This window comes from Dermochelys coriacea, chromosome 5, assembly GCF_009764565.3.
Source record: "Dermochelys coriacea isolate rDerCor1 chromosome 5, rDerCor1.pri.v4, whole genome shotgun sequence".
Lineage (NCBI taxonomy): Eukaryota > Metazoa > Chordata > Testudines > Dermochelyidae > Dermochelys > Dermochelys coriacea.
This window is the reverse complement of record NC_050072.1, coordinates 126,859,595-126,884,987: the sequence shown is the minus strand read 5'-3', so window position 1 is coordinate 126,884,987 and position 25,393 is coordinate 126,859,595. Positions and strand designations below refer to the sequence as shown.

At 42.0% G+C, this 25,393-nt stretch overlaps 1 protein-coding gene across 5 annotated transcripts in view; it reads right to left on the bottom strand.

Annotated features, from left to right (window-relative positions):
- The window catches only part of PAX5 (paired box 5), a 238,089-nt gene that overhangs the window by 133,172 nt on the left and 79,524 nt on the right, over positions 1–25,393 (bottom strand). For all 5 annotated transcript variants that reach the window (XM_038403330.2, XM_038403327.2, XM_043514630.1 and 2 more), the window contains one exon: positions 19,645–19,820. In XM_038403330.2, coding sequence (XP_038259258.1) covers positions 19,645–19,820 — 176 coding nt within the window. The remainder of the gene's footprint in view (positions 1–19,644; positions 19,821–25,393) is intronic.

Genomic DNA, 25,393 nt, shown 5'->3' with positions numbered 1-25,393 from the left:
CTGCAGATAAGCGTTCACAGTGGAACTGAAATCAGAACTCTTAGAGAGTCCCTCACCATGACTAGTATTGCATTTACACTGGGAAGAGAAGAGAAGGTAACATCCTTTATGTATGTTTGTGATCCGCTACCAGACTCTACCATGCTACAAGTTAACAGCGCCACAATGAAGGTAATAGCAAAGTGGTTTATGACAGTCACAGAACAGGTCATACTGCATGCCACAATTACTAAATATATGACAGAAACCTCTTTTAGCATTGGCAGATTTTGGAATTATGTGGTGCTTCTCTCCACGTGACGGTCAACAATGACTAACAGACAACGGGCCAAATTCACTACTGAGCCAAACACTGCTATCATTTTCCCAGTGTAAAATCTCCAAGAAGCTCTCTTTCCTAATGCCATTGAGATAAATTCACATTTCTGCCACTTACCTCAGACTTTCCCCTGAAGTGACAAACTATCCTCCACTGCCCAGACTTCTCTTTTCCCTCTCAATCAGCAATTGCCAAAGCTACAGCTATTTATTTCACGTATAGTATACAGAGATGGGCCCTAACCCACGATAAATATATACATGGGACCAGACCCTCAGCTTCGGTAAGCCAGAACGGGTCCACTGTCTTCAAGGGAGCTTCATGGATTCATCCCTGCTGAGGACCTGAAAGGTATTTTCCACTCCCATACCCCCTGCAACTGTCCATATATTGACCAGACAACCAGCTAAATAATAATAATACTATAAGTACATAGTGGAAGAGAAAGAAAAAGAGCTGCAGCTACTGGGTTTGTACTCTCACTGCAGGTCATTGAGGGGTACGTGTCTGGTGGCTCTGCCACCCCTCACTGACTCACCGCTCTGCTGAGCTCGACGTAGGAATGACTCACAAGCCTCCCTAGCTGCAGTGCCCAATCAGAAGTGAAGGGGGCAGGTGCAACCACATGGCCAACGGACAAGAACTGTGGTAGACGGAACTCAGGGCCTGAAGTTCCCAAGCCAGAACAATGGGCCCTAGGGGCCAACCACAATCCGGGACAGTTTTCAAAAAACTTTGAAAAAGTACTTGTAAATAAGAAAAAAAGTAACTTGTGCTTTAAGTACCTTTAAAATGTACTTAAATACTAGCAGTAGGGGCAGAATATTTAAAGTACTAGTACGTAGAGTACTTCAAAATACTAATATACTTAAATACATGGGAACACTGAATGGAATATAACAATTCTGTACGATCCTAACAGGAGCCTTCATCCAGCTTGACAGCTGCCATTATGACACATGCAGTTCATTGAAAACACAGGATTGCCAATGCTAAATGTTCAAAATTCAGAAGTCAGGCCCCCAAAGTTCACAAGTGTCGCTTAAACATTGTGAGATTGAAAACAAACAAATAAATCTTGGGTTTTTTTCCGTTTGCCCTCTGGTTTTGGAGCCTTTAGGGTGCAGTTGGGTCACATTTTTAAGCTTTTCTTCACAACCACAAGGGCTAGCAAGTTACTTTTTCTTTTAAAGAAAGCGGAGATTCTTAGCTAATCACATGATTCTGGAAACTGGGACTTTAAGAAAATATTGGGAAATTTTCAATAAAATCATGGGAGTTGGTCACATTGAAAAACATTTGCCATACATCATTTGGTGCATTCTACCTTTTCCCATGCCCTAATTTAATCGATGAATAATGTGTGTGTTATTCGACCAGCTCTGTTTGACTGGTCAAATAAATATATTATTTTAAGAATACTTTTTTCTACCATTCAGTGACAAGCAGCCAGTGACCCCCTTAATTTTGGGCAGACTGATGAGCTTCCTCTGAAAAATAACAGCAATGCCAGTCAGTTCAATTGTGTTAAACCCTCTAATCATTCGAATATCTAATATTTTACTTTTCTACCACACTCTCCACCTGAGATCTCCAAGTTCTTTATAGACATCACCGTTGTAAAGAAGGCAAGTCTTATTGTTCCCATTTTCCCACAGATCTGTTCCCACAGATACAACAACCAAGCCAGAGAACGCTTAAGCCTGCATTCCCCATTGACTTCCAAGATGAGTTGAATACCTAACTTTCCTTTTGGCACCTTAGAGACTAACAAATTTATTTGAGCATAAGCTTTTGTGAGCTTTCAGTGCCTTGCATAATGACAGGTTTCAGAGTAGCAGCCATGTTAGTCTGTATTCACAAAAAGAAAAGGAGTACTTGTGGCACCTTAGAGACTAACATATTTATTTGAGCATAAGCTTTCTTGAGGAATGCATCCGATGAAGTGAGCTGTAGCTCACGAAAGCTTATGCTCAAATAAATTTGTTAGTCCCTAAGGTGCCACAAGTACTCCTTTTCTTTTTGCGAATACAGATTAACACGGCTGCTACTCTGAAACCTAACTCTCCTTTGTACCTTTGGAAATCTCCGAGAGATTCTCCCAGACTGCCCTTGGACAACAGTGGCAGAGCTCAGAACTCAAGGAAGGAGACTAAATATAAGTTCTCTGGGTTTTTAATCAGTGCTTTAATCTCATCATGCATTACATTTTAAGGGGAAAATGGAGATGCTACCAGCTATCCTTGCTGAGCTGCCCCTCTGTACATGGGACTTCACTTCATTTCAGACCCAATTATTCTTGTATTCCATAAAAGTCTGTTATCCTGTTATTCACTATTTACATGAGAAATGAGGAATCATGTAACTGAGGTTCTTCTTCCAAATGAGATGGATCCACTTGGTTTTATTGTATTTTTATGTCCCCCACATTCTCACATAGCAGAGTAAGCAATACAATAGTCAGTGAGGAAGGGATGACAAAACGGTGCTATAGCATACAGTGGTATCTGATAGCATGTGTTTCCTATATAGAGTAAAGAGAGAAACTGGTTTTCCAATTCACACCATGTAATGATACCAAGGAGATTCTGACTTCTTTAAATGACAAGCACTGTGAGCTTGCTTCAGCGGGCTTTGAATCAAACCCTGTGTGCTTACATATTGCAAATATTCTCTGATGTAGCAAAGGGACTCTGAGGTATCTAGTCCTGATCACCACATCTAAAGACTCATGTGTTGGAACTGTCCATGGTCTGTTCAGAGTTGGAAAGGCAGAAAGAGCCCCTAAATATCTGTATATTTCAGGGGACATCCCCTCCTCCCCGCATACAACCACCACTTTAGCCTTTTCCATTCCAGTGCAACTGTACAATGGCTATACTGCTGTCACTCAGGAAAGCAGGAAGGACACATCCAACAGCAGGCATTACCTTTCAAATCATTTAGCACATCAAGATGCCCACAGTTTACAGGCTATATTGGGATATATTTAAAATACTTCCCTCTGGTGTTTAAATTGCCTCATAAATGCGGGAAATGCCAACAAAATGAGCTTGCAAATAAGAAGTTGGTCCAATAAAAGGTATTGTCTCTTGAAAATAAGAGTAATTTAGGGTGGAAATTCTATTCTGCTCCATTCAAAGCAAAGCCAGGATAATTGCAAAGTTATGATATGAAGCAATATTATAGGATTCACCCATTAGCTGAGCTAAAAGCAGAATTTCTTGCTGCTCCTGTTACGCAAGTGCATGGGAAGGCAAGGGCTTTCCGTTTAAATTAGCAGACCCCATATTATCACTGCAGCCCATTGAACAAGTCAACAGGCAAGTTTATTTACTTATAGATTTCTCTTTCACTCTCCTGTAGGTTTAACACAGTCAGCAGGAAGTAGGTCAATATTACTATTACACAAACCTGTAGTGAGAGATGCTACTATGCAACATTGTGTTACTGTATTCTCATAGCAAGCCAACTTCAGACAATTCTGTGTGTATTTTCCCAAGCGGTGGGCATTGCATACATACTGTAAATTGCATGGATGATCTCCCTGACTGTTATTTTCAAAGGAATAGAAACTGTTTCAGCAATTATATTGTACTCATCTTAGTCATATATTATGCTTTGACATATTGAAAATCTGATGAATGGTCAGTAAATCAGTGCTCTCCTTCAGTTTCTGGACAGAGTCCATTGTTTGCTTGACTACTGCTCATTATTTGTTTTGAATTGATGGGCAGTTAATAGCAGCTCTGCCAGGGATATGAAAGCCCCACTTAGACAATAAGCTATTTTTTATTCTAAAGCCCATTTAATGCACTAACGTGGTCTTTGTCCCCAAACCTAGAAACCCACCTTTCTCCAGTGAAATACATGATGAACAGAAAGCTTAATTAAATTACCAAATGTCCCACCACTAAACCCCAGAGAAATTCAGATGTCTCCGATGGAAATAGGAGCGGAGTCTTCCTAATGTAACTCTGGGCAATGGTATCACGGATGCAGCTCCACCTGTGGAAAAAATGGAAGCTCTAGCATAGGAAAGCACCTGTGTTTTTACCATCATAACCCTGCTAGGAGACATGATCATAAAACTGCTGATGACCACAAACACCATGGCACCGTTATAGCTCCCACCACTGGGAATCTAAATTAGCAGTAGTTCAACACTAGGAATGTTAAGAAACAGTTCAGGGGTAATTTTAGTCTTTGGAGTGTTTACAAACCTACACCAAGCATGCTTGAACATCAGAACTTGTCTACACTATGCTCCTTCTTTCCAGAAATGTTCAACAATTGCTACCAGTGATTTAGCTTTACTGGAGATGAGGTCCTAGCAGCTGCTGACATTTTAGCCACAGTGCTCTCCGAGTCATTTTAGACAACATGATGGTTGGAACATGTGGTAGCCTGAAACCCGATCTGCACTAGGGCCCTGACTGGTGCTGCCTCAAGTGGGATAGAACTAGTGATAGCAACAGTGGAAATGTTTTGCAAACAAACAAAAACCTTTAGTGCAGAGACAACCTATGAAATGGAGAAAGTAAGGACAAAGGAGAGAGAGCACCAGGCAGAAGCTTTTTCCTGGGAATTTATATTTCCACAGACAGGGATATCTGAGAGCAGGAAGGAAGAAAGCAGTAAAAAACTGAGAGTGGATTATACTTAGAGTGACCAGATAGCAACTGTGAAAAAACAGGATGGGGGTGGGGGGTAATAGGTGCCTATACAAGAAATAGTCTCCAAAAACAGGACTGTCCCTTTAAAAACGGTCACCCTAATTATACTTTCAAAAAGAACTATCTCAGGAGTTTTTCTTAGTTTGCCATAGTTTAAAACATACATGTGCACTCTTCTGAAGTGCATCATTAGTTGTTTTGGAAAAAAACAAAAAAACTCAGGACTTAAAAAAAAAGGCACCCACTCATATCTCTGCCTGACATGTATCTACATCAGAGTAACAACATACAAGTACCAGAAAAACTCCTGACAAGGAAAACATAATAAAGCAAGAGGAAAACAGTTGATGGATAAATTAAGGTCGCCTTTGTCACTGCAGCTACTTCTATGAAGTAACTAGTACTGAAACGTTAAAGTTTTTTTAAGTCTTGTTTATTCTAAAATAACTCTTGATCTCTTGACAGTTCATTCATAAGCAACGGAAGGGACAGACAGCTAATATCCTGCAGTATACTAAATCAGTTACTATGGCAATGACACAGTATAAGAATCTATCAATAAGAATCTGTACCCCCTAGTTATCTTATTCAGCTGTCTGAACAATACTCATGCGGACATCCACCACAGGTGTTATGCTGTCTTTCACTGGCATAGGGTAGAACAGCAGCAGAACCAGATAGGTGGGGCTTTTCTCACCATTCAGTTTTGTTCCTCAAACAAGAAGAATTTGCACAACCCCAGCTATTAGGACTAGTGAAAGTGGCAATAACCAAGTTTCTCTTTTATTCCTTTCTGTGTGATACCTTAGAGGCTGAAACAAGGAGATGCACTGTGGCCCATCATAGTCTGCCTGAGATAAAGAAACAAAGAAAAATTGGAGATGATGAGGGTGTTTAAAATGCTGTAGCTTGATATTGTAGTTACTGCAGCTGAGAACCTAGGTAACACAAGTTGTGTGATAGTGGAATTAAATCCAAGTCCAACGTATCTAGAAAGAACTAGTGCCGTGAGGATATTGCAATGTGTGTTACAGGGTATATTTGGAATTCTTATAGTCTGGGACACTGATAAAGATTCTATGTACCTACTCTACTAGAAATCCTAGAAACAAATTCTCATCTCAGTTACATCGTTGCAAACCTTTAATAACTGAAATCAATGGGTCACAGATTAGAATCTGAAATAGGTATATCTTTCTTTTTACATCAAGCTTAAAAGTGACAGACTTTTACTTTCAATGCAGTTTGTGAAATGAATAAAATGAACAATGGGCACAATCTTCGTGGGAAAAAATAGATAAAAGCACATAGGTGTATGTAGGCAGCATATTGAGACATGGCAGAATTAGATTTATGTATTTATCATTTCAACAGGTATCATCTATGTTTATTTTAAGCATATATTTCAATTTTTAATCGACTGACACTGTCACAGTTGCAGGAGATTACAGGAGGGTCCAGACAATAATTATTTAATGACAGTAGACATCAAGATTCCAAACGTTAAAGCTTTATAACCATTAAAACACAAGTTGTCAAAGCATACAAAGCCATTATCCTTACATCAAACTTAAGTTCTCATGCAGCATTTTTCTTACTTTGCCTATTGGTAAATTCAGGTGGTCGACGGAACATTTTTTTTGACAGGTCGTGGTGTACATGGTGAAATTGATGTTTACCAACATTTACCTGATAAAAATCTAACTCTTCCAAGCCTAAGTATGATCTTATTTGATTGTGTTTCTGTTAGGCACCTAGTGGTATGGTCCTGGGCAGAACTTAAATACTGCTCTAGTGGGGCCTAAAGAGAATTTGTAAAGTTACGAAAAAAACCATCAGACCCTTCTTCTTCATGCTAAGGTGTCTGAGCCTTTGCTTAAGCCATTGCTGCACTCCCATGGAAGGAGTCTTCCTGGGTCCCTCCTTGCTGCACAGGGGAAGTAAGTAATAAGTGAGGGCAGCCTTTTACAGGTATAGGTACTGTCCCCTCAGACCAGCTCAGCTTTCCTCTCTGTGTTTAGGGGGTGGAGCCAGAGCTCCAAGCCTCTATCTGCTCATGAGAGGGGAGAAGGCTCTGGGACACTCACAATACTGGGAACCTACAACAGAATCTCACCCCCAAAGCTCTTGCAGCATGGATATTACAGCCTTACCTGTGATTATTCTGTCATTTTTCCCATTTGTGTTGCAATTAGAGCTTGGGGAAATCTTTTTGGTGAATAGGTTGTGAGCCAAAAAATGCAGTTTAGGGTCAACTGAAACTGTGGATTTGGGTCAAATTCAGAGGATAGTTTCCTCCTCCCCGTTTTTTTCAATTGAATTCCAAAAAAGTAGAAGGGTTTTAAATTTAAAAATGAAAAGTAGAAACACTGAGTTTCAAAAATGACAAAATAAATCTACAAAAGGGAGACAGTAAAAACACAACCTGAGAACAAAACAGAACATTCTGTTTTGGGTCAAACAAAATGACCCAAAATGAAGAGATTTTTTGGCTTTTCATTTGGGCAAGAAAAAAAAGAAAAAAGCAATTTAATTTTGCATAATCCCCAAACTAATATTTTTTCAGATTTTTTGGTTCAGATGCCCAATTTTTATTTTTCCAGTTCTAGTTATAATAAGGTTATTTTAATATCCCTTACGTTCTTACATTTTTTATACATTTCCCTTTTTTCTGGAAGATCAGAAATACCATTAGCTGTTTCGGATAACAAAGGGCACCCTTTTGCACAGGTAGTGGCTGCCCTTCAGAAATCAAAAAGTTGCTTCTGACGCCTGTTAGCAAGCTGTAGGGTTTCTGCAGCTGTACTTTCCATGAAATTTCTCAGCAACCAAAGTCAATTATCATGCAATACACTGAGCAGCATCAGTCACACTGTTACCTTGTGTCACATAACACAGCACAATGTGACTGACCACCATCCAACATGACATGTCACAACAAGGTGCAACGCATGGGAAATAAATAGACTTTTTTCCTGGAAAATGTACACACAAAAGTCCACTGGTCAGAAAGGAAGGTAGGGGAGGTTGTTTGTTCATTTTTTGTTTTTTTTTTTTAAGTTGTGCAGTTCCTCTTTAATAGGCAGAATTAAAAGCTAAAAATAACAATTGTTTTTGTTACAGCAGCAGGTATCTCCTTTCATCTCTCTCTACAAAGATGCATGTCTTTAGGGTGCAAAATGAAGAAAGCTACCAATGTTCCCTTCACCCACAGAGTGGAAAGGTGGTCTTGTGGTTCAGGTATGAAACTGGGAGTCAGGAGATCTGGATGGAGTTCCAAGCTCTGGCACAGACTCCCACTGTGACCTTTGACGAATCACAATTTTTCTGTGCTTCAACCCCATATGTAAAATCGGGCTAATAACACCTCCTTTCTCCCACCTACTGAGACTGTAAGGTTGTCAGGGCAGGGACTCTTTCATACAACGTGCATGCTCAGCACCTAACACAATGGGCCTTTGATGTCAGTTGAGCCCTCTAAACACCATAAAAACAAATAATAACAGTGCAAGAGAATAGCAGTTGACTATCGAGCCGAGTCCAAGGTGCTGGGTGCACTCAACTCCCCGTGAAGTCCATGAAAATTCTGAGCATTCAGCTCCTGATAGGTTCAGAACAAGACCTGAGCACAAACTGGAATTTCCATTCCGCCGGAGATTTCGATAATTTGACATTTGTTTTCATTCCAGGTCAGAAATTATTGGCAATGATCAGAACTATGGGAATTATTGACCCAAAATGAGAATGTTGAGCCTGTTTGTTAGACATTTTCCCACTGAAAATTTAATTGAACTTGACACATTCCCTAAAATATTTCATTTTCTACAAAAATGCGTTTTCTGAGGGAAAAAACTGCCCCAATGGAAAAAAACTGACCCCCTCTATTTGAAACCGAAGAGTCCAGTTATGATGCGTCTTGTATAGATAATATCCATCACATATTTCCAAAACAATGAAAAAAAACTTATTTTTGCTGACAGCAGAAGTCGTTTTCATTATTTGAGACAACGGTGATAGGAAGTATTGACTCACATTGACCTACAAGAAACACTGGTAGTGTGAACACAGGAGTGGCAATCAAGATAGACACTAGATATTTAGCTGAATTCACCCTGACAATTTAAAAAAAAAGAGGATAGCCAGGAATATTTCATCCGTGGTGGGGCGGAGGAAATCCAGAGACAAAGCACTCATAGGTTTCACTAACCTGGCCTGAAGAGGACGCATAACCAACAGAACACTTACGAGATCACAAGAAGCATTCATCTTAAAGAAACAAAGAAGTTCAAAAGGAGTAATTATCATTGATCAAAATGTCTGCTACTATCACTTTCCCTGCTCCCTCATTATAAGGCGACCACACCCTTCTCCTCACTCTCAGTAGTCAAATTGTGGTGGTTCCATCTCATTTGAGCTTCTAGCAGGAGAGATTTGTTTAGCTGCTTTTTAGAGTAGATTCTTTGGCTTCACCCCAGCCGTAAAAATACATTTACACGTATTATTTTTCAGGAGGGGGAGGGGCAGTGAGGAGAAAAGTAAAAAAAAAAACCTCTTAAAATAGAGGGTTAGGCATCTCCATCCTTGGAGGTCTTTATCCAAGAAGCAGGTTTCGAACAGCCACCTTTTGCCAATGGCTGAAAGAGATAATAATGAAAGGGGCTGCCTCGCTCCCTAAAGAATTACTGCCCCCGCCCCCCGGTGACATGCACTTTGAATCAAGCCCTGATGCACTGCACCCTATTTCCCCCCGCTTCAACTCTTGGCTTATTTCTCAAAGCCACCATCTAGCCAGTCAAAGGTGACTAGACAGGAATTTCCTCAGAGTCAATCAAAACTGCTCTTCAACTAGCCTGATGGAGCCTTTTGAACATACAAAACACATGTTTCTTGGTGCCCAGAGCTGGCCACACTACTTTTCCCTAGAAGTCTCAGTAGCTATATATCATGAACAGGACTCACCCCTAGCACAAAGCTCCCGTATAGCAGTTCAGAGTTGTACCATTGGGCTATCTATCCAGGCCATCTATCTATCTATCTATCCAGGCCATCCACTCCAATATAACCTAAAGGTCAAACCAGGCCCCACCTTGTTAACTGGCCACCTTTTGTTTTGCTTTGGAACAGCATAGTCGCAAGTGCAAGAGATTTAAATGGATGACTCAAATCCTGAAGAGAGGGCGGTCCTGCCCCAGGTCTTCTACATGGTAAGCAAAAGGAAAAGGAAGTATATTTTACTCTCATTTATATAGTTGGAAAGGCAAATTGAATTCCACTCCAGACAAGAACCCAGCAGGAGCTGTCTCTGGTACATACACACACTCAGACAAACTGCGGGATTAGCTCTCTGTAAGTAGCGACAGGCCAGCAAAGCCACAGTAACCAAGGCAAAGGCAGAAGGACAAGCTGTGAATTGCAATGCTATAATTGCCTCAGCAAAATATTGCAAGTTTGGGGATAAATTAGTTACTGGAAGGGGATGCATTCCTTTAAAAAAAAAAAGAGTGAGGAGTCAGACCCTTTGCACAGTTTAGCCTCCTGTGACCTTTGAACTTTGAGGGAGGTCACAGGCATGTCACTGTTCCCAGCTGCTGTCTTCTGCCTCTGCCCATCGCAGGCCCTTAGCCCTTTTCCATTGTGTAGTGGTATTGATCTGTTGGCAGCAATGGGCTGGATAATTAGCCAGGAATTAGGGTTTCTATTACAGCCAGGAGGCTGCCCCAGCTGATTTATCACCTGAATAATTTACTGTGATTGAAAGGAAATTAAAATGAACTCCATTTGACAACTGTGCACTTTTATGGGCTTTAGTGAAGACTCAAAAGCCAAATTAATAGCCTGGTGTTGTTTAATAGTCTACTGAGAGTAAATAGAGGAAGGTTTTTCTTTCCTGATGTACTCTCTTGTGCCAGATTTAAGAGTTGCTTTCCTCCACCCCATCACCCTGCAATAAAACTACAGACAGAATCAAAGGTAGTTTTACTTGAGAGAGAAACTGCCTTGTAAATCTGTTTTCCTCCAAGGTTATTTTTACTCCTCCTATTCCACTGCCATTTTTCAGGGATAAGAACAATTGCAACTCAAACAACAAACGATGAAATGAGACAGTATTTATTCTCCATGAGAAGATGTGTTAAATCCTGCTGATTACTGTATACTGGATGGCCATCTATTACACTTTTCCAGGATGCTCTGCTTGGCTGTAAAAGCTGTCCAGTGTAACAGTCATATTATGAAGAAGTACAAAGCAAATATTAGCCCTCAGATAGCCCAATCCAATGCCCACTGCAACCAAATGGGGTCTTTCATTGATTCCAATTGGCACTGGATCAGGGCCATAAAGAGCAGTTGTTTCAGACAGGGTTCAGTATATTTTATCATATTTTTAACCAAAAACCCTTCTTTTGGTTTCCAGGAAGGGAAAACAATTATTCGCAGTAGCACAGGTCGGAGTAGAGTCTCTAACTCTCTGAGGTGATTGCATTTTGATAGCTGCGTCCTGCTGGACAAAGTGTTATCCCAACACCTTGTATCCCCAATAGCCCAAATTTGGTTCTCAATTTTCTCCCAATGGCAGGGCTTTTGGGGTGGGTCATTGGGCATTAGAAACCTGTACTAAGCTGCTGAAGTATTGTGGTAAGTGGTGGCTTGTTAACTCCAAAAGGGATACAAAGAAGTTGGGAGTGGCTCTCTATCGAGAGAGAACTAGGAAAGTAGGCACGGGGGTACTGCAGGGAGGTACTTCAGGGAGAGAGAAGTTTAGCTTGATGTTAATTTTGTTTTAACTGATTGCCTTTGTGCACTATTTAGGAGAGGTTGGGACTCAGCCAGCCCTCAGTTTAACACCTGTATAAACCCCCCTGATGGCAGTGGGGTTTGCAATGGAATAACAGAGCAGAATTCGCAAAACGAAAAGGAGTCCTTGTGGCACCTTAGAGACTAACAAATTTATTTGAGCATAAGCTTTCATGAGCTACAGCTCTCTTCATCGGATGAGCAGAATTTGGCCCACAGACTTTACAAGTGGTGAATGAGTGAAAGATTGTACCCAGACGGTGTAACTGTAACCAGGTATGATTTTACCACTGTCCAATCTTAGACCACAGAAGGTTTTAGTAAGATTTCAATAAATATCGGCTTTATATTTTTTGTTGCATGATTCAGCATGGTTAATTTCACTAGGAATGAACTTTAGAGATTCAAGGAATTTTCATACTTTAGTCATTTTTCCCCTTTAATACTCTAATAAGATTGGCAGAAGTCATCATTCATCAAAAAAAGTTAGTTCCTAACAGGAAACCAGGATGCGTTATTCATAGTCCAGTGGCTTTGCACAAGTAGTGATCATCCCATCAGCTCCCCACCTTGTACTCATCTAATGATTGCACTTTGCAAGTAGGTGAATCAGTTTAACCAGAAAAAAAAAGTCATTCATTATGTCATTGTCTTGTGTGTTGTTATACCTGAAGCCCAAATTCAAACTGTACAAGGAGGATTTTACCATTCATTCAGCCCTCTTTCACTGGTTTTATTCCTACAGATACTGCAGAGTCCTCTATGCAGTACAGATCCTTTAAGTGGAAAACACAAGCTCTCAGTTTGACACGTGGTTCTTTTAAGATTATTATTCATAAAAGTGAAAACTGAAAATTTTCAAAGGGAATTAAGTCCCTCTCTAAGCACAGGTGCCAAGAGACACATACTTACTCCAGCTACCTTATCCTGATTCTTTCTAAAGCAAAGGAGATTTAAGGAGCAGTATTTCATTTTGAATAAAATTTCATTTTTTCCTACCACCTGATTGTTTAAAAAATGTGGATGACAAACCAAACTCCTGAATGCTTATCCAAATCCAAAATATTCAAATTTTAGCCCAAACTGAATATGACATCCAATCCAAAGGCAACAGGAAAATTGCAGCTGTGCTGGGAATTATCTGCTATTAATAACAAGTGGTTTTCTTTTAAGTCTGTGATTTACATAGCGTTGTATTTGGTCACACCAGGTTATGCCTCATTGCAGCTCTGATCTAAGCCCTGTTGAAGTCAGTGGAAATATTCCTGTTGGCTTCAATGAGGATTGGACCCATGTGCAATGCTTGGAGTGGACCCATATGCAATGCTTGGCGTGTAACAGCAAATCCATTTAAGATGGAGACAAAAATCCAGTTTAGATTTTTTTTATTATTATTATTTATTTATTTATTTACGGTAGGAAATTCATGACCTAAATCCTCTAGTTGTCTGATTCTGGTGCATATATTGGGCCAGATTTCCAGCTCATGTAAACTGGAGTAGCTCCACTGATTGCAATGCAGCAACCCTGATTTATACTAGCTGAGAGCCTGAGCTGTTGCCATTAAACAATGGCTGTCGTAGATAAATACAAGATTAGAAAACAATGTGGATCCGAGATTAGACCTGAACAAAACACGGTAGTCTTAAGGTACAGAACTTCACTGCAGATACATTTAGGTATGTTTTTGCACCACGGGTTTTTCCATTTCAGGTTCAAAAGAACATGAAAATCTCAAAGTGAAACTGAGATGAAATGTTTTGAAGCTACCAAGTTTCACGTTGTTTGTATCCAAAATTATTAACACAGATCTCACTGCCTAGCCCAGCGATCCCCTCGTTCCACGGAACATGGGGATGCCCCTTACCATTTGCTGTCCTTGGGATGGGAGAGGGAAAGCGGTGTGTATCTTCTCAAACCTCCAGTGGCTCAGAGCTGGTCAAAGTTGATTTTTCAGCAACATTTTTCATCTGTTTCAAATATGGACCACAGAAATGGGATGGATTTTTCACATTTGGGTGAAAAATGAGTCCCATTTTAACCACTGATAGAAATGGTTGGAATGTTTTCCAGTGACAAATTTCATCGAAGTATTGAATTTCAATGGGGGGGGGAGAAACCAGGATGAATTTTTCGCAGTTAGACCTGGGTACTGCTGACCCACGTTGAGCAGCAAGGTAGCCGAGTTCAGATGTGAGTCTGTCAAGAGTCTGGTTTCCTACACGTGCTCTCCCCTGGTTCTTGGCGCTGCCATCAGCTGATCCACTTTAGGGTTCTTTCCCAGCGAGTAGTGGGAGATCTGGTCTGTCCTTCTGGGCTGAAGAGCAGAATTGTGGGGAGGCAACGGAGGGCTATCAGCACAGAGTGGAAATAGCCTGTGTCCTCCGTGGAAAGTGGGCAGAGCCAGCTGAGCAGAAGCAGCACCAGGGCTTTAGCCTATAGCCCCAGATGGGCCAATTACTCCAGATTAAAGCACCAGCCCATGCCAAAATGAGACAGTTTTGTGCGTGGACAGGGCTAGGTTGGGGCAACACCTAAGCAAAAGCCGAGTTAATTCCGCAGTGAAGACACACCCTAAGGCACTGTCTAGACTGGAGACCAGCACTGATAACAGCTGTCTGTGGCCTGCTGTCAGTGTAGCTGCACTGTTGCAGAGCTTAGTGCGGACAGGCAAAGCCAGTATTTTCACTTGTGGAGTTTGCACCTGATTGAAACCCTGGCATAAGTTCCTCCAGTGCAAACAGTAGCTTTGCTTGTTGACAGCAGTGATTGTTCCATGCAATTACACTGATGGCGGTAATCAGGGCCAAACACAAAGCCTATGTAAGGCTTAATCCAATTTATGTAAATTTGTGCTCATTAAACATCTCCTGGTTTTCTGCCTGAGGCTGCTGGCAGGTACAGGTAAAAACAGTTCAGCTGCTGGTGGCACTAGGAACAGTAATGGGATGTGGAGCCCGACTACAGCAGCAGAGTTATATCCCTGTCCCCCAGAAGATAGACGCTCTTGGGTGACCAATTGGCATGTCCCACGAAGCTCCATCAAGGGGTAGCTAACAACAAGATCTGGCCCCCACACCAAGACGACACCAAAAAGAAAAGTAGGTTCTGATCCCAGCCTGGGAAAAGATGGTTTGAATGTCTTTCTTTGAAGATAGACCAGAAATATTTGAAGCTCAAGCTGGGTTTCTTTGCTGTGATTGATCAGAAAGATCAGATGGTGTCAGTTTGTTTCTTGATTAGAAGAATGCAATAGGGCTTCTGGTGCAAATATTTGTGAGAGAGAATTTAAAATTCAGTTTCCAGGAATACATGAAATCTATGTTATGCCAAAAGTTTCTGCCAGTACAAACTGATCACGGGATGCTTGCAGAAAGTGAACACATAAGGGCACAAAATGACAAAAGGAATTAATATTTACAGGAAGGGTTCTTTTGCATTTTCCCCCATCCAGAATGTGTATGTGCAAGGGGATCAAATAAAGGTTTCATGGGTGAACTTAATTCTGACATTTCTTAACTTTTGAGTGCTTGACTTTATAACCTTAACATTACAATATGTACATATACATTTATGCATACAAAACTGTACATTAAAAGATCATGTAGGTTGCAAAGCCAACCATTCAAAAGTTAGGAAATGCTAGAACTAAGGTTGCCTGTTGCCACCTTAGTTCGGCCCCCTTGTGTGTCTGTATTATGATACAGACTTTAATGATATGATCTCACACTATTTGACACAGGAGCCTGTCTCATTCAGTGCACTGACTGGATGATGCTCACTAAATGAACAGCTATTCAACATTTTGTTTTCTCCTCATTGTTCAGTGTGCGACCCCCAGGCCTTATTTACTGCACACTATTCAAACTCTGCTCTGAAGATAGAATTATTAATTTCCTCCTGGGCTTTTCTATGGTGCTTATCACTAGATTCACCCCCCAAAAACATGAGTGAATGTATTTTCACAACACCTCAGCCTGAAGTCTCTCAGATGTGCCAAATGCTCCGTATAAACCACAATCAATCAGTTTACCCACGTCTGCATTGCAGTCACCCCTGGGGTACCACACAGCAGCTGTTTTGCAGATCGGAGGGAAAAACTACACAACACTTTAGGGCAGGAAGCAAAAACGAATACCACAGAGAAATGAAACTTCAGGTGAAGCACAGTTACCGAAGCTCAAATTGATGCTGTCACACCTACTTGCGTGACAAGTGTCCTGAGGACTTAAACCATCTGTCATCAGGCACAGCATTTCCAGAGCCAGGCTGTGGCATTGTTTCAGCACGGACTCAGAAGCTGCACTGGTGCCTCTTGTAGCCTGGAATTCCTTTAGAAGTCACCCCCTCCAGTCCTGACAGAGCTGAATCTTACTTAGCTTATGGGGTCTGACAACTGCACATTGGGAGCGGGCATGGGCTATGCCCACTCTAGACTAAAACAAAATGTGAAGAGTAAAATTCAATAGACTGAGAACAGGCAGTGGAGCATGCCCATGAGGCATCAGCAGGACTGCTTATTTGGGTAAGTGTTCACCAAGGTAAGTAAGCCCCCTAAATCAGGACATAACACTGACACATACACAGAGCCATGTCCCAGCAAGAGCCCGTGGGAGGATTTCAGCCAATTCAGCCTAAGTTCCTTCAGAGTGGGAGCACATAGGGGCAGAGGCACTGCCAGCCATGCAGCGAGTGCAACCTGCTCCCTGCACCACACCTAGACCTAGTCCATGGTAAGCTACCTCCAAACACAATTCTCTTCTCCATCCTGCATTGAAGATCTTCAGCCTCATCTACACATGGAGCTCCCACGGCCATCTATTCGTGCTCCACAAGCGAGCATCAGACAGAAGAGTTTTGCCATTAGTTTGCAGACCCTCAGTTTAGAGCTGACACCAAACTAACATGCTGCAATCCAAACACCACAAACTTTGATGGAGCTCCAAATCCAAACCAGGATCCACCTCTAAACATCGCTGATGACCTTTCTCTTTATGACAGGCTGAGCCAAAACCCAAGCGCCAATGCCCCGAACATCTCAAAACCTAGATGTGCATTTTGTAGCGTGACCACATCTCCATTCACCACTCATTTGTAAATCCCCACGGGGGGCTCCCAAGGCAGAACTGTGGGAGGCTCCATATTTGAATGGATAGAGAATTGTAATTCACCTGCGTGAATAGCGGACCAAATCCTGGAGCTCCCACTCAAGCAAACCACTTCTTGAACTCAAGGAAGGCTGGGCCTGCATAAAATTACTAAAACTGGAAACACTGCAGATAGTGGTGGATATTTACTTGAGTTAGGGAGCAGGCAGTTTATTGTCACAATGGGCCAGAATGCCACACCTCTGGGGCGAATGACTTGCATTAGCATATTTCTGTATCTCCTCAGCAATAGCTAATCATTGCTAGTTTAGCACCTGACTCATAGGCCCTTGAACTCAACAGGATTCTTTCCGTTAAGTTCAGTGGCCTTTGGATCAGGCTTTTAAGGCTGCTGTGACTATAAATTGCCAGGAGATTTCTGGTTTTCCCCTTCTAGCAATTAATATCTTAAACATTTTGTTTATAATTGATTTCTTTGGATCTGAGACTGGAGCCAGAGAGACTCCCCATTTTGAGGGGCTTCACATCTGCAGGGCTAGGCTGGCCTCTCTTAGGAGGCCTGAAATGGGCTCCATCTGCTATAAGTTATGGAGCAGAGCTACTGTACATATCATCAGCGTTCATTAGGATTGCCGGTCTTCTAGATGTGAAAATAACGACCAGCCTGTCGTACAAACGGAAATCCTGAGTCCAAGCTTCTCCAGACAGGTGAATGCACTCAGATCTCTATACGGCAATCAGGCTGCAAACTCCATTTTTGATTAAATGTATCAAATCCTATGAAGGCCAGTTCTGCAGTGCGGAACACCCTCAGCTCCCAGTAACTTCAATAGGAGCTACAGACACTCAGAGGTTCTCAGTAGGTGCTCAGCACCTCACAGCGTCAAGCCCTTAAGCCCAGATCCTCCAAGGTATGGAGACACCTAACGGATAGATTTCAGTGGGAGTTAGGTGCCTACGTACCTTGGAGGATCCAGGCCTTAGTTATTAAATTAGTGGGCCCATTCCTCCCATTTAATTCATGACTAACTACCAGGACCAGCCACCCAAAAATACAGATAAAAAGGATCTGATGCGATCAATCTTCACCACAGCCAGCTGACTGTGTGGTGGTCAGGATAGCACAGCTGCACTCCTGGGCTGATCTTTTGTTCTGCTTAGACTGAGCAACAGGTCCACCGCCGGGGTTCGGTACCCTACAACACTTCACCAGCCCAGATTTGTCGCCGTTCTGTGTACTCTGACTTCAAACTCCAATTCTAAGTGACGCTGGATCCTTCAGAATCTGGAAGATTCAACAAGGTGGCAAAGCAGTCTTTTCCCACCACAGCATTTTCTTTTCAATCATTTTGGACACTTGAAAGTAAGGAAACTGAAAGAGAACTAGCAGCTAAAAACTTTTATGTAGCCAGTGTGGAAAGAGTCGACAATGTGGACAAGTGCTGTGCTAGCATCTCCACGTTACCATGACGGACGGACGTTAGCGATGGACTAATCACCATCTAGTGGCACCCAAAGGCATTTCACTCTTTGAGTCTCTCAGTGCTTGCTTTCCTCTCACCCACAGCGACAGCCTTGTTTGCTTTTTCTAACCAGGAACAAAACAAGCCCATTGTGATCTGAGCCTCCTTCTCCCCCGCCCCATCACTGCTGGATATGAACTGTGACCTAGTGGAAAGGGGCTTTACAAGTTCAGGTTCAGAGTGGCAACATTCATAAATAGTACACACTGCAACGACCACAAAACCAATCAGAAGCTTCTCCAGTATTTAGAGATCACACTGGTGATCGAAGGCTCATGGGATTTCCAACATAATGCATAATTTTCAGCACTGCAAAGGACTCTCTCAAAAAACTAATAGCAACATATTTCTCCATTCCTTGAGTTCCTGCCAGAACCCAGATTTATCCAGGATGTTCCCACTTTCTGGATATCCCTCCATTGCTCTCTAGCAAGTAAGATCAGTCCTTCCATCTTTACATCCAGGAACCCTGGTTCAACAGTGGAAATGCAGGATATTACCAGTGATTAATCGGATGTATTGCTAAATACAGAACCAGTGGCAAGTGAACCCTATACTTGAACGGTCAGCAATAGTTTAATTTCTACATCACACAGAGGACAGCAAAGACACATTCTGCACCTGTGACTAAATAGCAGGCAGTGGCCTAACAGCAGCGAGAACCTGTTACTTAGCAAACAAACAGAGTAAGTTAACACCTGTAAGTGCTTTATGCCCATATGTGAAAAACGGGGGTGAAAATATAAGATCTTCCTAAAAACAGGACCAGATTTTTCAGAACTCCACAACTGATCTGCACATGCAATCATCCAAATTGTATACACAAATCAGGTATTTGCCTGAGTAAATGGCCAGTTAGATGACAGACTGGTCATTTACATGTGCAAAACCCCACTTTATATGCACAGTCACCGTAATTATGCACCCAAATTAGCTGCACAACTCTGAAAACCTTGGCTTCTTTGCAAATCCTGCTATATAGCTACCATCAGATGCAACTTCACACCCCAAACACTTTGTATCCTTTACGCAGCATCTTTTAATTTTTTTAAAACAAACTCCTATATGACTGATGTGCACTTATTGCTATAGAATTTGATATGATACCCACTCTCCAATGTTCTCCAATTTAGAATGAGAGAACTAAATGTTTGGTGATCTCCTGCTAGAAAGTGTCTCCAGCCAGAAAGTGTGCATTTGGAAAGTTTGGTGGTTCACAATCGTACCTGCTCTGGTTTGATGGGTTCAGTTGTTGTGAAGATGTCAGAATAATGTTGCCTCTCGAAGACTCGATCCAACACTTCTAACTGCTGCTGGGTGAAAAGATCTCCTCGCATCTGTTTCCGAAGGAAATCTCTACCCGGGAGGGAATGGCCATTTGGTATTGGAGATTCCTGAATACCTTTCAAAGATGACAAAATACACAGAAGAATAAATAGCTATTACAATGACCGCCACAACACAGAGGCCTCTCACTGTGTTCCACTCAGTCCTTTGATTACATGTGTCAGCGTGTTCAAAAGCCAAAGCAAAAGTTAAACATTTGTAGAAGAGACTCTATTAAACAGTGGTGTCATTTATAATAGAAAAGTCTTAATGCAATTTCCTAAACACATTCCATTGCTAACTTCATCAGGTACTGTAAAGGCTAGTTTTCTCTTAGGTGCAAATGGATATTTTCAAGTCCAAAGTGTCTTTATCTTGATCCATAACAAAATGATCAGGATCCAAGGGATAAACAGAACACATTTACTATTATCAGTAATCTTTAAAAAGGCAGTTCTCCATGCCCCCAAAAACAAACATCAGTTGCAATGGACATGTTCCATTGTTACCATATGCCTAATTCCTGAGGGTTCATAGCATCAAGACACAGCGGCTGAGGTGTTACAGGCAGATTTTCCTAGCCACTCAGTCACACACACACACACACACACACATACACGCTAAATGTATTAGCTGCTTCTTCTACCTGCAGAACAGAGGTGTTCCTACTGCACTGCAAGCCACATTTTTCACTGGTGAATTTCAGTGCTACACTAAACTTTGCCGCCTGCTCTATAGCAGTGGAGGGCAGAGCAAAAAGAGGCCTGTTTGCAGCCAGCTCCACCTTTTCTAGGTAGTAGCCCACCAGCCAATCCCAGGGCTGCTCAGAAACTAGGACTGACCAAAGCAGCCCAGCTATCAAAGAGGGCCTGGCACTCGCCAGTAGGCACCATGACTATATCCTAGAAGGTCTGGCCTGCTTTGCCCTCTTGGCTCCTGACTCACAATCCAGTGTCAGTTGCAATGGCCGCTTGTATTAGTTATAAGATTTTACAGTAGCGGTGCGATGGTTAGCTTCTGAAGATCAATGGGAGTTTTCTAGGCCCATTCATTTTGCAGAGACTAGCAACATTACTCAGCAGTTTTGCCAGCTCCAGGGGTTCAAAAATCATGAAACAGGCCCCCCAAAATCAAGAGATTGGCTTAAAAGTAACAAGATTTTCAGAAGGTAAAAACATGGTTGCTTTTTATTTGCCTTTTAATTTCCGAGCACTTGGTAGCATTTTCATGCCTTTCCCTGCAACCATGAGGGCTACAAATGTACTTTTATTAAACGAAAGCTGAGATTCTCCCATATTCACATTCCAGGAGCTTTAAATAAAAACACCAGATACCACATGACTTGCAATAAATTGTGAGAGCTGGCAACACTGCACTAGCTACCAAAATGAGCACATTTTAAAGACAAAGGCTGGCCTTAAAGACAGTTTGAGTTGTATAACTCAAACATACCCTACGAGATAAGGTTTTATTTACAGCTAAGATGGCTTCCATTATGAATGGCTTGTAGATGTCCAGCACCTTTAACAATTGTTACTACAGGTTCTGCATCATTTAAACTTGCAGATAGCAAGTATCTAACGAGATCTATACAACAACCACTCTTCCTGTAGGACCCAATCCTGCGCCCTTTGAAATCCATACCAAACTCCCACTGACTTACATTTATGCAGGATTAGGTCTTTATGTGCAGCGGTTAAGATTTTCAAAAATAATTTTGCATGCCCAACTTGAAACAATTTAAAGCCCCCTCGTTTCCACAAAGCTCAGCGCACCAACACTGAGAAAATCAGGGCCCTTTAAGGTGTATCAAATTGGATCCTCAAAATTGAGGTACTTAAAATCACGAATCACTTTGGAAAACTTTGGCCAGCATCTTTAAAATACTGGTGCCACAGAATGTGTGGTTGCTGTTAGGAAGACAAACCAGGAAAAAGAAAGAGGAATCCTTTTGTTTTATAGCCAATGATTCAAGTCATAACCTCTTTTTATTTACCTGTTTAGACACAGTCATTCTGATTTAAATTAGGAATATCACCGGTAGGTTTATTTAACAGTTTTAGAGTCAATTTTTTAATCCATCAGGGAAAATCTGAACTTGTCCTTTGAACAGAATGTCTAGACATGCATACAGTAGTGTGAAAAGGTACAAAGGTTTACAGGAGAGCAGTGTATCTTTAAATCTTTTTTCCATTCCAAATCAAATAATATCTAATAGACCTAGTGCTGGGTTTAGTCAACCATGGCTTATAAAATTAAAATTCTGGTTGCTAGCTGCATGGTAGCAAAAGGCCAGGGAGCCCCTGTCTACAGAGCATGGAAATGCCAGCTTTAAATTTCAGGTTAAACCAATGTTATTCACAATTTGGCTTTGAAGTTAAAGCTTTATACAATTTCAGCCTAGGAGGGGGTGATGAAAGGGAGAAAAATAATCTAAGATCTAGAATGACCCGGAAAATGTTCCATGTGTTTCTAATGGTTCCTGCGTTGTTTATAAATCAAAGGAGTGGGTGTATAATTGGATCTGGTTTTGTTTAAATATGGTGCAGTGGATTCTAGTTTCACTAGAAATGATTGCAACACCACGTATTTGCACTAAGCACATCCATTGATTTTTATTTATTTATTTATTTATTTCTTGGTGGGCATATCTGAAGATTAGAATTAGCTTTGTTTTGGCTCAAGCCATCATTTGGTTACATCACCGGATGTTACTGACTGCCTGGGTTACCAAAAATAACTTTCAGAATTATAAGTAGTAGCAGTAGAAGTATTTAGTAGCATTACAGTTGCTCCTAAAGGCTCCAGTCAGGATCAGGGCCCCATTGTGCTAGGCGCTGTGTGAACACCTAGTATGACACGGTCCCTACTCAAGACGCAGACTATCGAAGACAAGAGACATATGAAGGGTAGGGGACAGGGCTCCAGCCAGATATACTCAATTTTGAAAGACCTTTGATATATTACACACACACTCTCCAATCTCATCCACCCCTCACAGCCACTTGACCCAGTCAGCATTAGTTGGAGGACTCCATGTACACCTCACCACAAGTGGTGACTTAAAAAACAAGAGGGCAGTGCCTTTGCAGACCTGTGCAGGAAGGACATGGGGGCAGCATGGAAGAAAGCATGGAGGTGGTTGTGAGAGGAGACAAACAGATCTCCAAAGCGGGTATCATCAGTGGAGCTGCCAGGAGCACAGGGCTACGAGATAGGAGTGGATAAGTAGGGAGAAGCAACATTATTAAGGCCCTTGAAGGTCAAGATCAGAGCTTGGTGTGGTGATGAAAGGGGAACCAGCGTAGGGATTCAATAAGGGCTGTGATATGGTCAGGACAACGAGCAAGGAAAAAGTATCTTAGCAGGTGCCTTCTATATGGGACATTATGCATGCCTTCCTTTAGCCCCTTTTTTCCAGATTTGCATAAGGCAGCCATTTTCTTTCAGTACCCAGAGTTACACCAGATCTTTCAGCTATGGCTGATTACACAAGAAAAAGAACCAGAAGTGCTCTGGGGCTAAGGCTTGGCCATTCTCCAATCCACAAATGCCCATTCCAACCCCCAAATCCAGGGAGATAGGACAAGCTGACAAAAACCATATTTAGCTTTTAATGTCTCTAAGGCAGGGACCATCTATTAGTTCTGTATGTGGCCAGTGCCTAGCACAGGGGACTGGAGCTCTACTTCAATACAACAATAATAATAATAATAATGAATACACCATTTTTCAACTCATTTAGGGTAGGATATTCAGCTGCTTGTTTAGGGTGCAACAGTGCAGAAGGACCTTACTTTGGGGCAGGATCTATTCTCCTTTCCAGTGAGTGCAACATGGAGCACTTTCTGGTACAACTTGGTTTTGTTTTAGCTGAATGATGTACAATACACTATCAGGATATAGAGACAGGCAAAAATGATTCTGGGACTAATTCTGTTTTGATTACTTGTGACCATTAAGGAGTGGTTTTGGCTCCACTGTCCTGATCAGTTTCCAATTTTGTTAGTTGCATTCTGCTTACCTAAATCCACCCCCACCCCACCCCCAACACTCCCTCTGCAACCCCCAACACCTGAACTTTCCAGTGCATACACTTCCTGTCCTGAACCGCTTTTCAGCATTGCTGTGCACTGTTAAATAGTCACTGCATTTCACTATGGAATGGGTTCGTTCCACTGGAGGACAACATGCTTCCTATATCCTGGGCATAGTACATAATGTCAAATAGTAAAGTTCATACAGGTCTTTGGGGCACATTTGACTGTAAGGCATTATATAAATGCAAGATAATTATCATTAGCATCATGCATTGTTTCAGTTCACCAGAACATCTTCGATCATTAAAATACCGTTGGCAGGTTGAAACAGTTTGGGTTATAAACAGGCACCAGGGAGCGGTAAAGACATTTTTCATATAATCAATGCGCCAGCCTAGGAGGGTTATGTTTTGTTGACAGTAACAGGATGTGCGCACCCACCTACTCTGCAAAACAATTAGGTCCCAGTCCAATGGCATCTTTCCAAAATGCTAATAAAGGAGGCAAGCACAGTATTCTCCTTGATTCGAAAGAGGATACTGTCCCAAAACAAATGCTTCATTCTTTACAGCCCCAGTGTGTGTGTGTGTGTGTGTGTGTGTGTTTATATTTTATAGGCAAGTTTGTGTCTTTAGGCACAGTCTTATGTAAGTGATGGTGCTGTTGCGGGTTGGGTTAAACCTCATCCAAATGCTTGGGATCTCTTCCCCATCATGAACTGTGAGAATCAGCTAAACAGCCTCACCTAAGACAAAGGGGGTCTGAGATCCCACCCAGTAATCTGGATTTTGTGGGCAGCAATACACCCAGGGACAGTGAGACAGAAGCAAGCCAGAAGCAGAGAGAGAAAGCCAAGCAGACACCTGGCTGCACCGTCATGTGTCCCTGAGGTAAAGCTCAGAAAAAGCTTTCTAGGTACAGAGTGCTGGCTGGACGGGCAAGCCTGGAACAGTGAACAAAGGAACTTCTCCTGCTGTTTGATTCCTCTGGTGTTCAGGGAAACAAGATTGTGTACATTCCTTGCAAATAAACAAAATTGCACCAAAAAATACCTGACTCTCACCAATTTCTCCTCCTAACTGGAACAACCTAGGAGACCCTGATTCATGGCTTGCTGCTCAGGTCAAAAGGGGTAATGATGCAGATCATGGTACTCCAGACGAAACCCCAGGAAGCATTGTGCTGCCAAGGCATGTACTCACAATTCCCTCCCAGGTTTGCCCCTGCTCCTTGGGGGTTGTAAGTTTCTGCTGGCCTATCCCAGCAGCTGACTACAACAGCCATACATTCTAGCTCAGTTACGCTTGGCTGTGCCTTCCCTGCCCTGCCCACCTGATCTGGGGGAGTGATGCACCTGCTTAAACCTGCATCCCCAGACCCAACAACCAGGTAGCAAATCAAAGTTTGAGGGGCAGAGTCTTATTGGTCTGGACCATGTAATCCAAGTCACAATCTAGCACACAATTCACAAGGAAAGGACTCATTGTGTCTGACACCCCCCGCGTTTGTCAGGGTGTTTCATGCCAGTTGAAGGGTCCCACTGACATCCCAACAGGCTCCCAAAGACCCCCATTCCATACTTACCACTGGCCATTCCTCACTAGAAGAA